This window comes from Balaenoptera physalus (genome assembly GCF_965194825.1).
Source record: "Balaenoptera physalus genome assembly, chromosome: X".
Classification (NCBI taxonomy): domain Eukaryota; kingdom Metazoa; phylum Chordata; class Mammalia; order Artiodactyla; family Balaenopteridae; genus Balaenoptera; species Balaenoptera physalus.
In genome coordinates this window covers 102,625,325-102,639,432 of record NC_138903.1, presented here as the reverse complement: position 1 = coordinate 102,639,432, position 14,108 = coordinate 102,625,325, and the positions used below count along the sequence as shown (strand labels likewise).

At 40.0% G+C, this 14,108-nt stretch overlaps 1 protein-coding gene across 3 annotated transcripts in view; it reads right to left on the bottom strand.

The window, feature by feature from the left end:
* SLC6A14 (solute carrier family 6 member 14) overlaps positions 1 to 14,108 on the bottom strand; it is a 142,675-nt gene that overhangs the window by 19,233 nt on the left and 109,334 nt on the right. The window contains exons 1-4 of one of the 3 annotated variants that reach the window (XM_082445534.1): positions 6,473 to 6,541; positions 6,077 to 6,210; positions 4,964 to 5,129; positions 1,060 to 1,191 (exon numbers count right to left, since the gene is read on the bottom strand). The exons of 1 other annotated variant lie outside the window; for it this stretch is intronic. In XM_082445534.1, coding sequence (XP_082301660.1) covers positions 1,060 to 1,191; positions 4,964 to 5,129; positions 6,077 to 6,124 — 346 coding nt within the window. In that variant the 5' untranslated portion in view covers positions 6,125 to 6,210; positions 6,473 to 6,541. Of the gene's footprint in view, positions 1 to 1,059; positions 1,192 to 4,963; positions 5,130 to 6,076; positions 6,432 to 6,472; positions 6,542 to 14,108 lie in introns of those variants that run through there. One more of the 3 variants, XM_082445535.1, reaches the window with a different exon arrangement.

Sequence of the window (14,108 nt, the reverse complement as noted above, 5' to 3'; positions counted from 1 at the left end):
TTTTTTTAACATCTTTATTATAATTGCTTTACAGTAGTGTATTAGTTTCTGCTTTATAACAAAGTGAATCAGCTATACATATACATATATCCCCATATCCCCTCCCTCTTGTGTCTCCCTCCCACCCTCCCTATCCCACCCCTCTAGGTGGTCACAAAGCACGGAGCTGATCTCCCTGTGCTATGTGGCTGCTTCCCACTAGCTAGCTATTTTACGTAAACTGGGACGAAGTGAGAGAGTGGCATGGACATATATAAACCAACATTTTGACAAGTAGAAGATAAATCCTCTGAATGAACGTCCTAAAAGGAGAGTGTACAGCATTTCTACAAGTGCATGTAAAGAAAATTCAATAACTCAGTAACAATCCAAACTTAAGCTTCTGAAATTTCTTTAACTCAGTAGTTTCAAAATACAGCAAGCATACTGACTGTAACTCCTATGTTAAGACTAGCTTTTGAGGTAGCTTCCTTAATATTCCAGCACTATATTCTATTCACCTCGCTATAAATATATTTTTGATGTTACACTGAAGCCTTTACAAGTAGTTTTCAGCAGCTAGCACATACCAAAATGATATCTAATCTTCAAACAGAAAGGCTGTTGGATGTTTAATAACAATCAAAGCATTTAAAAAAAAAAAAAATGTTCCTAGTGTCCTATTCCATTAGAAGCATCCAAGAAAAAATCGTGACCTGCCCTTCAACTTTTCTGAATGAGGCATTGTAAAAGATACGCAAAAGCAAGAAGACGAAGCCCGCATATGAAGCAGGAAAAAAGCCAGAGCCATAAAGTTAACGCACAAGACTGTTTGCCAAGAGAATTCAAAAGGTGAAAACAGGAAAATAATGACACCTTTACAACTCTCTCATATCCTTCTTAACCCCTACCATATCTGCAGCCCAAGATAAAGAGAAATATAAATTAACATTTGATTTCTACATTCGACAGTGTCAGATAGTCAGAAAAGCAACGTATGCCCTTTTGCCTTCAATATGAGGACAGCTATATGCAGGAATAGACCAAGAAGCACAATAAGGAAAACATTTTAATACCAACCTTGAAACAATGGTAGAATCCTCCAAACTGAAACTGGACCTAAGCTAGCAAACTGCCCCAGTGAACACTCTAGGAAGAACAAAGGTAAGCCAGCCAGTGCTAGCATAATCGCATAAGGTATCAAGAAGGCACCTAGAAGACACAAAACAAGAAGCAAAGCACTATTATACGCCCAAATCTTGATGGCACTTTGACAACCAGCACAACATTTTGAAAGCATTCTGATATAGTGGAGTCAGAGAGTACTGGGTTTAGGCTCCAAATTTACTACTGTCTGTGAGAAAATAGTTGATTCTCTAAATCTTGGACTCCTCATCCATGAAATGGGGATGCTAGTATTACCTAATGAGCTTGTTGTGATTATTAAAAACAATAGCCCGTAAAAAGCAATCCAGAGAAGTTGAATGATCACAGGCTTTGGAGCCAGATAGCCCTAGCTTTATATCCTGGCTCCATCATATACCAGTTATGTGACCTGGGGCAGTTCACCTAACGTCTTAACCTTGGGTTCCTCATAAATGGGAAGAGCAAAGCCAACTCATCAGTCTGTGCTAAGGGTTAAATCACAGAGCCTATGTGAAAACACTTGGCGAAATGGGCAGGCACAGAGTATATTTTCAAAGTTAAGTTCCCTCCTTTCTCCTTAAAAAATAAACAGTTTTTAAGACTTAGGGTTCAAATGTTAAATGTGGTTCAAAGTGGAAGTTACTGCAGCTAAGTTCAGTATTCTCCAAATAGTCATAAGGGTCTTCACTCAACGTTAATAAGAAACATTATTTTTGGTAGAAGAATCTGAACAATTGAGATGCATTCAGAATTAACTTTCAATTTCATAAGGACTAATGCTCCTACATTTAGCTTATTCAGGCCCATTTTTGATTTTTGTTTTAAACCTCTTATTATTTTACTTTTTTTCTGCCCGCTTTTAGGGCATAATACTATTCATTAGAACTATGAGCAGATTTTTGGTAGAGGCACGGACAGAATATTAAGCTTATTGTTCAATATTCTACAAGTCTTAACAAAGTTTAATAAGAAAATGTGGAGATAAGTGAATAAAAATAGGCTTTGGATTATGTACATTTCATTTAGCCATGTTACATTTTTTTTCCTCATATATTTTTCCCATTATGATACTATAACATCATACCTGGGAATTACATTTTTCTAACCCTAAAAATATATTCTACTAAAAATGGGAGACAATTGGGCTTCCCTGGTGGCACAGTGGTTAAGAATCCGCCTGCCAGTGCAGGGGACACAGGTTCGAGCCCTGGTCCGGGAAGATCCTACATGCCGTGGAGCAACTAAGCCCGTGAGCCACAACTACTGAGCCTGTGCTCTAGAGCCCGCAAGCCACAACTACCGAGCCTGTGTGCCACAACTACTGAGCCCGCATGCCACAACTACTGAAGCCTGCACGCCTACAGCCCGTGCTCCGCAACAAAGAGAAGCCACCGCAATGAGAAGCCCACGCACCATGACGAAGAGTAGCCCCTGCTCGCCGCAACTAGAGAAAGCCCGAGCGCAGCAACGAAGACCCAACACAGCCAAAAATTAATTAATTAATTAATTTTAAAAAATTAGGAGACAATAAAGTACTTGTTACATACAAGTCACTAGTCACCAGAACATAGGGACAAATATGTTTTTATAGATGTTGCAATGTACATACCATCATTACTATGACTAATAGAAGTTTAATTCCTACCAATGATAAATATGAAGAAAAAGTAATACAAAATATCCCTATTTAAACACAGCAATAAGCAATGCTTTGCTAGCCCGGTGTAACTAGGTTTTTAGACACACGCGAAAAAGGATTTTCCTCAATGCTGTATAAGGCTTTTCACCCATTATATTATTTCATTATTAATAACAACCATAACTGGTAAATTATCAGTCCAATATAGTGGTCACCAATTGTTAGTCCTGCTGACCTAGACCCTAAGGTAGTATGATACTTCTCTTTCATAAACTGTTAAAAAGCTTCTACAGATAAAAATGACTCCAGATTTTAACAAGTCTTTCAAGCCTGACCATGATTGTAAATCTAATCTATTAACATTTGACAAATTTGAATTTCATGTTCCTCTTTTACCCTTGGGTAAAAGAGAAAGAAGCAATTGAGAGAGACTAGATCATCCATTACCCAAATGATGTGATCTTTAAAAACTGAGAGCCAATATGATATATTAATTTTTAGAGGAAGTGGTGAAAGAGGTAATAGCATACAATAAATAATGCCACTTTATTTCGGCTAAGTTTAAGAATTCTCTAGTAAATCTAGTTTAATATAGTTCCTGGAAATTTATAGTAAGTACTGGGCCTATGTATGACGTCAACTCACAGGGAATTTCCTATTCTAAACTTGAACATAAGAAGCTGGAAAGGAACCTGAATGCTTCTCTCCACTACACGGACCTTAGGACATAGACACCAAAAAGATTGTGATTCCTGAGTCATGTGCCAGCTCAAATTTATACCAAACCCATGATTAAACAATGTACGCTCTAGAAAGGGTAATTTATGTCACCAACACTTAAAGTGTTTGATAAACAGAGCCCCTTTCTTAACTCTCTGAAGGCCAGTATGAATGTTTAATATAACCAATTAATAAGAAATATAAGATTGAAATATCACCACACAAAATCCTATTGTACCAAGAAGAATACTTATAGTGGCATCGTTTCACTGGTATCCAATTATGAAATATAAAGGGATGTCACCCCTACACTTCTAACAGAACCTGTATACAAGCAAATAAAATATGGTAAGTGAAAAGTGGTTTCAACATTACTAGAAGATTGTGCAATTCATTTTGTTTCCTTTTGTGTCACTTCAGACTTATTATTATTTTTTTATTCTTTAATAACATCAAATATCAAGTCATTGCTTCCCTAACTGGTTCCCAAACTTTTTTTACAGTTGGTTTTTTTTTTTTTTTTTAACTTTGTGTTTATTTATTTATGGCTGTGTTGGGTCTTCGTTTCTGTGCTAGGGCTTTCTCTAGTTGCAGCAAGAGGGGGCCACTCTTAATCGCAGTGCGCAGGCCTCTCATTATCGCGGCCTCTCTTGTTGCGGAGCACAGGCTCCAGACGCGCAGGCTCAGTAATTGTGGCTCACGGGCCTAGTTGCTCCGCGGCATGTGGGATCTTCCCAGACCAGGGCTCGAACCCGTGTCCCCTGCATTGGCAGGCAGACTCTCAACCACTGAGCCACCAGGGAAGCCCCCAGACTTATTTTTTTCTCCTTGTTCTAATGGAGTCTTCCTTAGCGATCTATGAGGTCTAAACCGTATTACGTTGCAGAAATTAAACACCTAGCCTTGATCTACATTCTATCGCATTTTCAAAGGACCTTCTACATGGTCAATCCAATTTGAAATACATGTAACTGAATATTGCAGCTTAAAGTACAAAACCTTTAATTACTTTTTAATCAACTCCTTCCACACTTAAACTTCCAAAATGTAATGCCTTATTTTATTTAAGCAAACAATTTATTTGAGCTTCTTATGAGAATGAGAATTCCCTGCCTTTTGCTTAGATTCAGCTATAAATTAGGCAAAACACAACTTGAGTGTGAACAGATTATCATAGGAAGGTGTAAATTAAGAAGACTAAGTCATAGTTGAAGATGACATGGGATTTCAGATCAGAAGCTCAGAAGTGCTAAATATACAACTTTTATCAAGTTTATATCTGAACATCTTGTGAAGCCAGCTTTCCAATGTGAGCTAGAAACTCATAGTCTAATAATAAAACGCAGTATGCTCATTTCCCATCCTCCCACTAACCCATATTATCATATACCTTTCCTCAGTTGTTAAAATATCCTCAGAGGCCATAAAACACCGCACTTAAAACTGAAGAGGAGATAAATTGGGGTGGGGGGGAAATACCTCCGCCATTGTTGTAGGTCAAATACGGGAATCTCCACACATTCCCCAATCCCACTGCATATCCAACCATAGATAAAAGGTAATCCGATTTTTTGGACCAGTTACCACGGTCCGGATTCTCATCATTTTCACCAATATGGAAATTCTCAGATGAAGCCGTCACTTTCTAGAAAAGGGAAAATATCAACAGCTTTTTTTTTTTTACTATTAAAAATTCCACAGACGCATACTTTCACAAATCCACAGAGTGACAGTGAGACAGAGACAGAGAGAGATTGAGAGAATGAACCCTGAAAACCATAGCCAAGGAGGACACTTTCCAAGGCTGGGGAGATTTCTGAGGATGGCTGCTTTTACTTTACAACGTTTATCCCATGAAATGAAAAAAGCTCTGTAGGTGGATATTTTTACTACTTCTTCGGGTTAGATCATCCAAATTTTGGTGGAAAGGGTACATGTGGCACCCAGCATGAAGGGCAAATGAAGGTGGGAAAATAAAATTTCAAATACAAAAGTCTTAAAGATGAATTAGGTAAAATCAACGCTCTTGAAATCGGAGGAGATATTTGAGAAAAAGGATGAAATATAGTTTCTACTAAAAAAAAAATTCATAGACTCTTTTTCATACTGGCTGGTAGTTTTGATGTTTGGAGTTGTCAGGGAAGTTTAACTTCTCTCCATATCTTGGAGAGTAAAATCAGTGCTTTTCTGAAAGCCACAAAATAATATTCGGAGACAAATTCTCCTGTCCCACCAGGTGGAGCAGTGCTCGCTCCACTTCAGAGGACAGGGGAGAGTTCCTCAGGTCAGATAAGGACAGTACTTTCCTCATTTCCCTCCCGCATATGGACACAGTCTGGAGAGGGACAGAAAACACAAGGCGGTGGGCACACCCAAGGCAGAGGATGAGGTGACCCTAAGTCTTCTAGCCACCAGAGTAAGAACTGTTCTATGTTTCCTCTACTCTATGGGGACATCTTGGGCACACATGAAGGCAGTTGAACAGAAATGTGGAAAACGGAACAGTTGCAGAGAGCAAATTCTGAGACTTGCCTCCCCTTAAGTTTTCCCTTCCCAAGCCCTCCGCACCTCCCATAGCTCCCAGACTCCTACCTCCTTCCCTCTGCACTTGAAGAAGCTCGGGCACTTCAACTTGTCCATGGTTCACTGGCTCCCTGGGCTGCTCTGCCTGTCTCGCAGTCTGGCAGAGCTTGACTGGTGGCAGGTGCACACTCTCCCGTCGCTACCTGCCAGAGTGAGCCACCATGCCCAGGGGTGGGACCATTTATGGAGGTAAGCTCTCTCCTCCCCCGCCCCGAGCACCGTGTCGTGTCAATTACTGGAAGGGACTAAAGTGAGGCTCCGGTTTTTCCCCAGGTAAGCTGGCATGTAGCAATCCCCTGCCCTGGGCCCCGGGAAAGGGCTGGGCTGTGAGAGAACAGAGCAGTCAGAGCCGAGATGACTGACAGCCTTTGACTCAGAGCCGTGCAGGTGCCTTCGCAATCTTACCTCCTTTCTGGGGTTCCCTGCTTCCTCGTAACCTCCTCTCTTAGTCTGGTCTCTGTCCTGAGGCCAAGTGCTGATCTCCACCGGGGCTGGAGGTGGGGAGGGCATGGTTTGTGGGGTCCATTCCGTTTCCCAAGATTCTCCTGAACAGACTGTACTGTCCTGGGCTCCGGGATTTCCCAAAGTTTTGCCCCTCACTAGAAAGCACTTGATCCCCTGGGGCAAACACTGCTCCCAGAGGGAAAGTTCCTGAACTGGGCACCTTGAAAAGCAGCCAGCTGAGATAAGATTACTCAGCTGGCTCTGCCTGAAAAGAGCAACTTTGAGCCTATGTCTCAAGCACCTTTCTCAGCCTTCAGGACAACGTTGTCTTTTACAGGGATCGATTTCAAAGAGGCCAAACACAACAGATTATTGAGCAGGTTTACGGGGAATTTTCACCCTAACCAAAGACTTCACTTTGCAAGAAAGGCGAGGCCTAGAAAGTAAACTATGAGGAAGCATCCCAGCTTGGCCAGGGAGGAAAGTATTATTATAATGCTGTTTACCAATGTAGCACCTTTTCATCAGAAAACTCAAAGGATTTAAACTCGATCAGACAGATAAAAGATGATGGCAGTTCTATGAAGCACAGTACAAATCACTGCACGCGGAGGAACCAGTCTAGAGCCAAATCCTGTATCCTATGTTGCAGGTCCTTTGTTCTTCCATTTGCAATACAAATATGCCCTGGGGAATCTGAGCAGGTAAGGCAGAGGAAAGTCCACGAGTGAAGTGGGAAGGTAGTAAGGAGAAAGTATCAGTAAGTTTCATCTAATTTTGTCTTGGACACAGCACAGGCTGGTGTGTGTGTGTCTGTGTGTCTGTGTGTGTGTGTTTGTGTGTCTGTGTGCGCGTGCGCATGTGCACGTGCATGGACCGATTAGCGTTATATGCTACTGGTGTGACCTAAAGGCTAAAACAAAGGAATTACATTAGCCTGTCTTGGCCATAGAAGAGAGGAGAGGAAGGAAGACTTATAAACATCTTTATGAAAGAATGAGCTAAAAAGCAAATCTAATAGCATTTTCCAAACTATCAAAGTCCCATATCAAAGTTCTGTTTGCATGGGGCACTGGATACAGATGGTAACCGTGGGAATAGAGACTAGGAATCTATCTATCCCAGGGGTAGGTGGTAAGCAGAGGAAACAACCAGCAATTTTCCCTGCCTGTTATACAGTAGAGAAGCTTCTAACAACTTGGAAAGTTTAGAGGTGTAAAGTTTAAGATAGAAGGTATTTTAGAGAATGTATTGTTTGTTTACTTGCTTGCTTCGGGTATATTATTCCCATTGCCACGCGTGGCTTTCCATGACATGGCTTCTTCCTACCTTTTCAGTATTGTCTCTTGCCATTCTCTGCCTCAAACTTTTGAGCTTGTGTGTCCTTTCCTGTGCATGCACATACATGTTGTTACTCACCTCTGTGCCTTTGCTCATGCTGTTTCTTCTTCTGGAAATTCCTGCCTTCCTCATTTGGCTAACTACTACTCATCCTTTAAGACTCTGCTTAGGCGTTACCTCCTCCAGATCTTTCCACAATGGTCGCGCCTCTATTACTACAAACTGGGTTTAGATGCCTCTCCTGTGGATTCCTATGCTACTCAATACTCATCTTACATTGTGTGAAATTATTTGCTTACAGTCCTCTAGACTGCAAATTCTCTGAGGGCAGGGAAACTGTCTTAATCATTCCTATATTTCCAACGCCTAGCACAAAACCTAACAGACACAGAGAAGGCACTCAGGAAATGTTTATTAGAAAATTTGACTCAGAAAAGGCCATTTAATAACTTTGTGGTCAAAGAAGGGAAAAGACAACTGGTCTAGAATCCATCCCCAAAAGATCATAAAATACCAGGAGCTCATTTTCTCTTCTTTGGGGGTCTGACTTATTAACTGATGAACAAACTGTGTTTGTGAATTCTTTTATTTATTTGGGACTTGAAAGAAGTGTAGAAATTGAGTGGGAATGTTAGCACAAGTTCGTGTGCCCGAAGCACAGTGAGGCCAAACAAACCGAAACATCGGAGTTTGGAGCAGAGAAAGGTTTATTGCAAGGCCATGCAAGGAGACGGGTGATTCATGCCCTAAAAAGCCCCCGAGCTCCCCGAAGGGTTTCAGCAAAGCACTTTTAAAAGCCAGGTGAGGGAGGGGGGGGTCACAGGGTATGTGATCAGCTGATGCACAATTCTCTGATTGGCTGTTGGCGAGGTAACGGGACTGTGTCACAAGGGTTAACATTATCAGTCCTTAGGCCTGGGCCCATGTGCTCATGGTCATCAAATAGTTGACATCTTCCATTTGGTGGGGGGTTTTCACACCTGTAAAACAACTCGGGAAATGTGCATTAAATACTGTTATCTAGGTACTTCAGAGAGGAGCTAAAGCAGAGGACATGGGGGAAAGACCTGTCCCAGGAAGGCCCTGTAGGGTCCTGCTCGGTTACAGGCACGAGAGACAGGAAACTACATAAACTCAGTCACAGGGTAGGAATGAGCATAGTATGGGAGAACATGAAACGAATCTGTTTGTTGGGGTTAGAAATAAAGTTGGAGAGAGAAAGCGTGACCATTCACGTGCCTTTAAATCCAGGCCTAAACCATGGTCTGGTAAGCTATAGTAAAGTGATTGCAAACTTGGGAATCACACATAGCACACTCTATTTTTGTTGTGCAAAAACACCTCAAAATTATGACGAATGACCTTCAAGCATCAAGTTGTGCAATGCTGGACTTTAAACTATGGGCCGTCTCCTCCAGGACACACACACCTCAGACATGAATCTGCTTAGCCTAAAAAAAAAAATCATTGACAGAATTTTAAAGATTTATTTAGTAGTAAGTCATTAGCAACTAAAAATCAGCTCCTAACCATGGCTTTGTCCAGGAAAAGAAACATTAAAATAAAAACTGACCCAATAGTTATAGCCCACATTCTTTCCCCTTCTTACTGAGATTAAATTTATGTCACTATCCATGGACGTCCCTTCGATCTTATTTTTAGTCACTAAGTATAAAAGGGTATCATTATCTAAGGCTTTCTTCTAGCTGTTTGGATGTGAAAATTGTGCACAAATCAGAAGGCAGTTGAACAATCTCACAAACCCAATGCCTTACTGAGTAACCACACTGTTTTGTAGACTTCATCTGGAAGAGCCCTATTAAACTTCACCAGCTGAAAGTATAAGAGAAGGAACCCTACTAGTCTACCTACAGGAAAAAGAAATATATTTCTGGAAAAATTCTCTTATAGTAAATGTGTGTTTATGAATTATCCCTTTAAAGTTTATAGTTTCAGACAACCACTTTATTCAAAAATATCTGACTACACCCATAGTCAAAATATTAATAATTTCTGAAAAAGTTTCATTCAATCCTAGGAAGTAAAACATACTTAGGAAAGACAATCACATAGATTTCCTTGCTGCCAGCCAAAGAGGTAATGATTCTCTAGCTATGTCAACTAGTGAAAGGACAGAGAAAACACTTACTAGTTTCCTACAGAATACTAAAGGATAACATGCCAGAGACCCTTGAAAGGAAACAAAGGCGCCTGATGCATAATTTCATACTGGTGCTTTCTAAACAGGAAAAGTGAATCTGTTAACTTTCATGATTTTTTTTTTTAACATTCGCCATAGCATATCATACAGCTTTTCTTAAGTATTATGTGTACAAATCATAGGTGTACAACTTGATGAGTTTTCACAAATATAACACTCCCATGCACCAAGTTCAAGAAACAACAGTGCCAGAAGCCCAGAAGACCCCTCCTTACCTTCCTCCCGTTTAACTGCTATCTTGAATTCTAACGCGGTAAATTAGTTTTGCCAGTTTTTGAACTTTTCATAAGTGGAATATTATGGCATATACACCCTATGCTTGACTTCGTTTGGCTCAACATTACATTTTGGAGACCCAACTGTACCGTAACATAGATCTGTAGTTCATCTATTGCCATTCTGTATAGTATTCCAATGTGTGAATATACCACAATTTATTTATCTGTTTTACTGATGACATTTGGTCTGTTTCTGGATTGAGGCTGTTTTGAAGAGTGCAGCTATGAACTTTCCTGCAACATTGTCTTCTGTACGTGTTTCTATTAGGTATAGAGCTAGAGTGAATTTTCTGGATCACAAGGTATACCCTGTTCAGCTTCAGTAGATGTTGCCAAACAGTTTTCCAAAGTGATTTTCCAATTTACATTCCTACTAGCACTACCCATAGATTTTTTTTTAACATCTTTATTGGAGTATAATTGCTTTACAGTGGTGTGTTAGTTTCTGCTTTATAACAAAGTGAATCAGCTATACATATACATATATCCCCATATCCTCTCCCTCTTGAGCCTCCCTCCCACTCTCCATATCCCACCCCTCCAGGTGGTCACAAAGCACCGAGCTGATCTCCCTGTGCTATGTGGCTGCTTCCCACTAGCTATCGATTTTACATTTTACCCATAGATTTTTAAAGGTTACATGGAATAGAATGGGCTGTGGAAGAAGCAGAAGGAAGATGGAAGGAAGAGGGTGCTTGGTGGGAAAAGAGAAGAAATAATTATTTACCGAGTGGGGTACTGTGTTAAGTGATCTATATTTATGATCTCATTTAATTCTCATAGAACCCCTTTGAGGTAGAAACGAGTGTAACCCCCATTTTACAAATGAAGAAACAGAGGTTTAAAGAAGTTACACAACTAGTAAATGACAAGTCTGATATTTGAACCCAGACTTTGTGACTCTAAATACTGTGCTCTCGGACCACTTTACTATGAGAACATGAGGACAAGATGTTAGAAAATGCTTTATCTGTGGCATTCCTGCTGCAAAGGGCTTGGTATTCCATCAGCATTAATGGCGATATGGAATAATCAGGCACCATTTGACCCTCCATATCCAGTAGAACAGTACACATAGGTGAAAAGTTTCACATAGGTGAAACTCTGCTTAATTTCATCTTCAGTGAGATTGAATAAGCTTATCTGTATTCCCTCCTTGAAGGAGAAGTCACGACTTGGACAACATCTGTGCTTCCTTCCCAGCGGAGTCTCACATTGTCAATTTTCAAGGGTCATCACTGAGAGATTCGGATTCAACTGACTCACAGTGAGGATGACCAGTAATGGGTGTTCAGGGTGAGGGCTGGATTTCAGTAGTGAGAACTTCAAAACAAAGAGAGACACACCTTGCTCTCTAAGGTGTAACAAACACATAGGATTTAGAGCCTACGGAACACTTAGGTGCTTCACTAACCATCCCACACAATGCAGATTTTTCTTCAAAATATCATTTACCAAAGCACTTTTTAATATAAGAGATGTCTGAATCACACTAGGCAATGGAGCTAATGTGGATTTTTTTAAAAAATAAATCGAGAATGTTCTCTCCCAGGACAGAGAGGGTCTTCCTTCAGTACACCAATATTTATTTTTTCTATCACCCTGAAACTTTGATTATGTACCCACAAGAGGTACTCTTTAAATTGTTAGTAACAATGAATAAACATTTTAATTTGACTTAGACTTAGTTATCTGATACTATTGTAATGATGCATTAAAGGAGAGAAATATTTAGTTTTCACCCTTGATACACTGGTACTTCTCCTTTTAAAATCATTGCTGTAAAGCATGCGTGCTGCTAGTTTGCATTTACAATAATAAACTGTATCAGAACTATGTGCTATAGCACTTAAATATCAAGTCCTTTAGAAATCCAGGTGCCTAATCTTTTGCTTTCCCACCTAAGGAAATCATTCATTTCATATGAACCACAGAATAACTAATCTTAACTTCTTAAATAAAAGCAAGCATTAAAAAAAAATCGTTTCAGTATGAAACTTAACTGAAATCCACCTTCTAGGGTCCTTTAAGAAGATAAAATCAACTAAAGTACAGTTATGATAACACTATCTATGTTGATGTGCAGGAATTCTCAATCTTTTGTTCTAATTAATAAAGGTCAAATTGGGAGTTGACATTACAACATATTCTAAAGAACTGGAAAAAGAAGGGCTATGAACAAAACCGATCATGTGTATACAGTATAGGATTTATTTCTTCTTGCTTGGCTGAAGTCCTTTAATTTAAAAGTGATGTGCAGTAGAATGTCTACTATGTGAATAATATAATGCAATTCTTTCTTCCTTCACCAGGCACAGCGATGTTCTAGCTTCTTTTGCTAAAACTGACATCTGAGGCCTCCCTCATCTTGCACTTTCTTTTATTGCTGAATTTCATGGCAACTGATTTGTTTGTGTTTTATTACTGTCAAACAGTACTGTTACTAACAACTATAATGTTATCGCCTCTAACAACAATAACAATAACCAGAACAACAGTAATAATATCAACTACTCTTTGAATAGCTGCCATACGCCACACACTTTATGCTATTTTCAATCCTCACAACAACTCTACCAAATAGGTACTATTCTTATGTTTATTTTTACAGATTAATAAACAGGCACAGAGAGGTGAAATAACTTGTCCAAGGTCATAGGGCTGGAAAATGCAGGGGCTGATATTCAAACCCAGTTCTGTTAACAAAACCTAAGTAACAAAACCAGTAATCATACTGCAAGGCTTCTCATTCCCACCTCAGCCTTTTTTTTTTTTTTTTTTGTAGTTTTTTTTTTTTTTTAACGTCTTTATTGGAGTATAATTGCTTTACAATGCTGTGTTAGTTTCTGCTTTATAACCAAGTGAATCAGTTATACATATACATATGTTCCCATATCTCTTCCCTCTTGCGTCTCCCTCCCTCCCACCCTCCCTATCCCACCCCTCTAGGTGGTCACAAAGCACCGAGCTGATCTCCCTGTGCTATGCGGCTGCTTCCCACTAGCCTATCTTTTTATGTTTGGTAGTGTATATATGTCCATGCCACTCTCTCACTTTGTCACAGCTTACCCTTCCCCCTCCCCATATCCACCTCAGCCTTTCTTGATTATTCTATAATCTCTTTTCCTCCTCTCAGCATTCCTCCCTTTTGTTATTTTTATTTCTCCTTCCTTTACACTATATCATGCCTAACCCAGTCCTTCTTACAAACTGTTTTCCCTTTCTTGGCAGTCTCCCCTCCTTCTATCCCTCCCCTCTCAGTCAGTCTCTCTTTAAAACACAACAAAGGGTAATTAGTATTCATCACCAGCCTGAACAGATAATACCTTAAACCTGCCAGATATCTCATTTCTCCAAGCTCGGGATCTCTTTTGGGAGAGGAGGTGTGATTCAGCGTATAAGCCAATTGGGATCAGTTCCATGAACTTCCTACAACCAGAGATCAGTTTATGAAACCAGTACCAAGACCTCTGCCAATACACATGGGAGGGAGGGCTTGTAAATGAAATGGAGTTCAGCTCCATAATCGGTACTCTTATAGTTATTAACAACTGTGGGGTACAGCAATCAGTCACTGGTGGTCAGGATTTCAGGCTGCCCATGACCCTGTGTTATTGGGACGCTGTTGTTTTCAGGCTTAGGAGTGGTGATACGCCTGTCTTGTAATTACATGACACCAGTTAATGCTTCAGTGTGGGTTACAGACTGACTCATTTGTTTAGATCTTTTGTGTCTAGAAATGAAAGAGCTATATGAT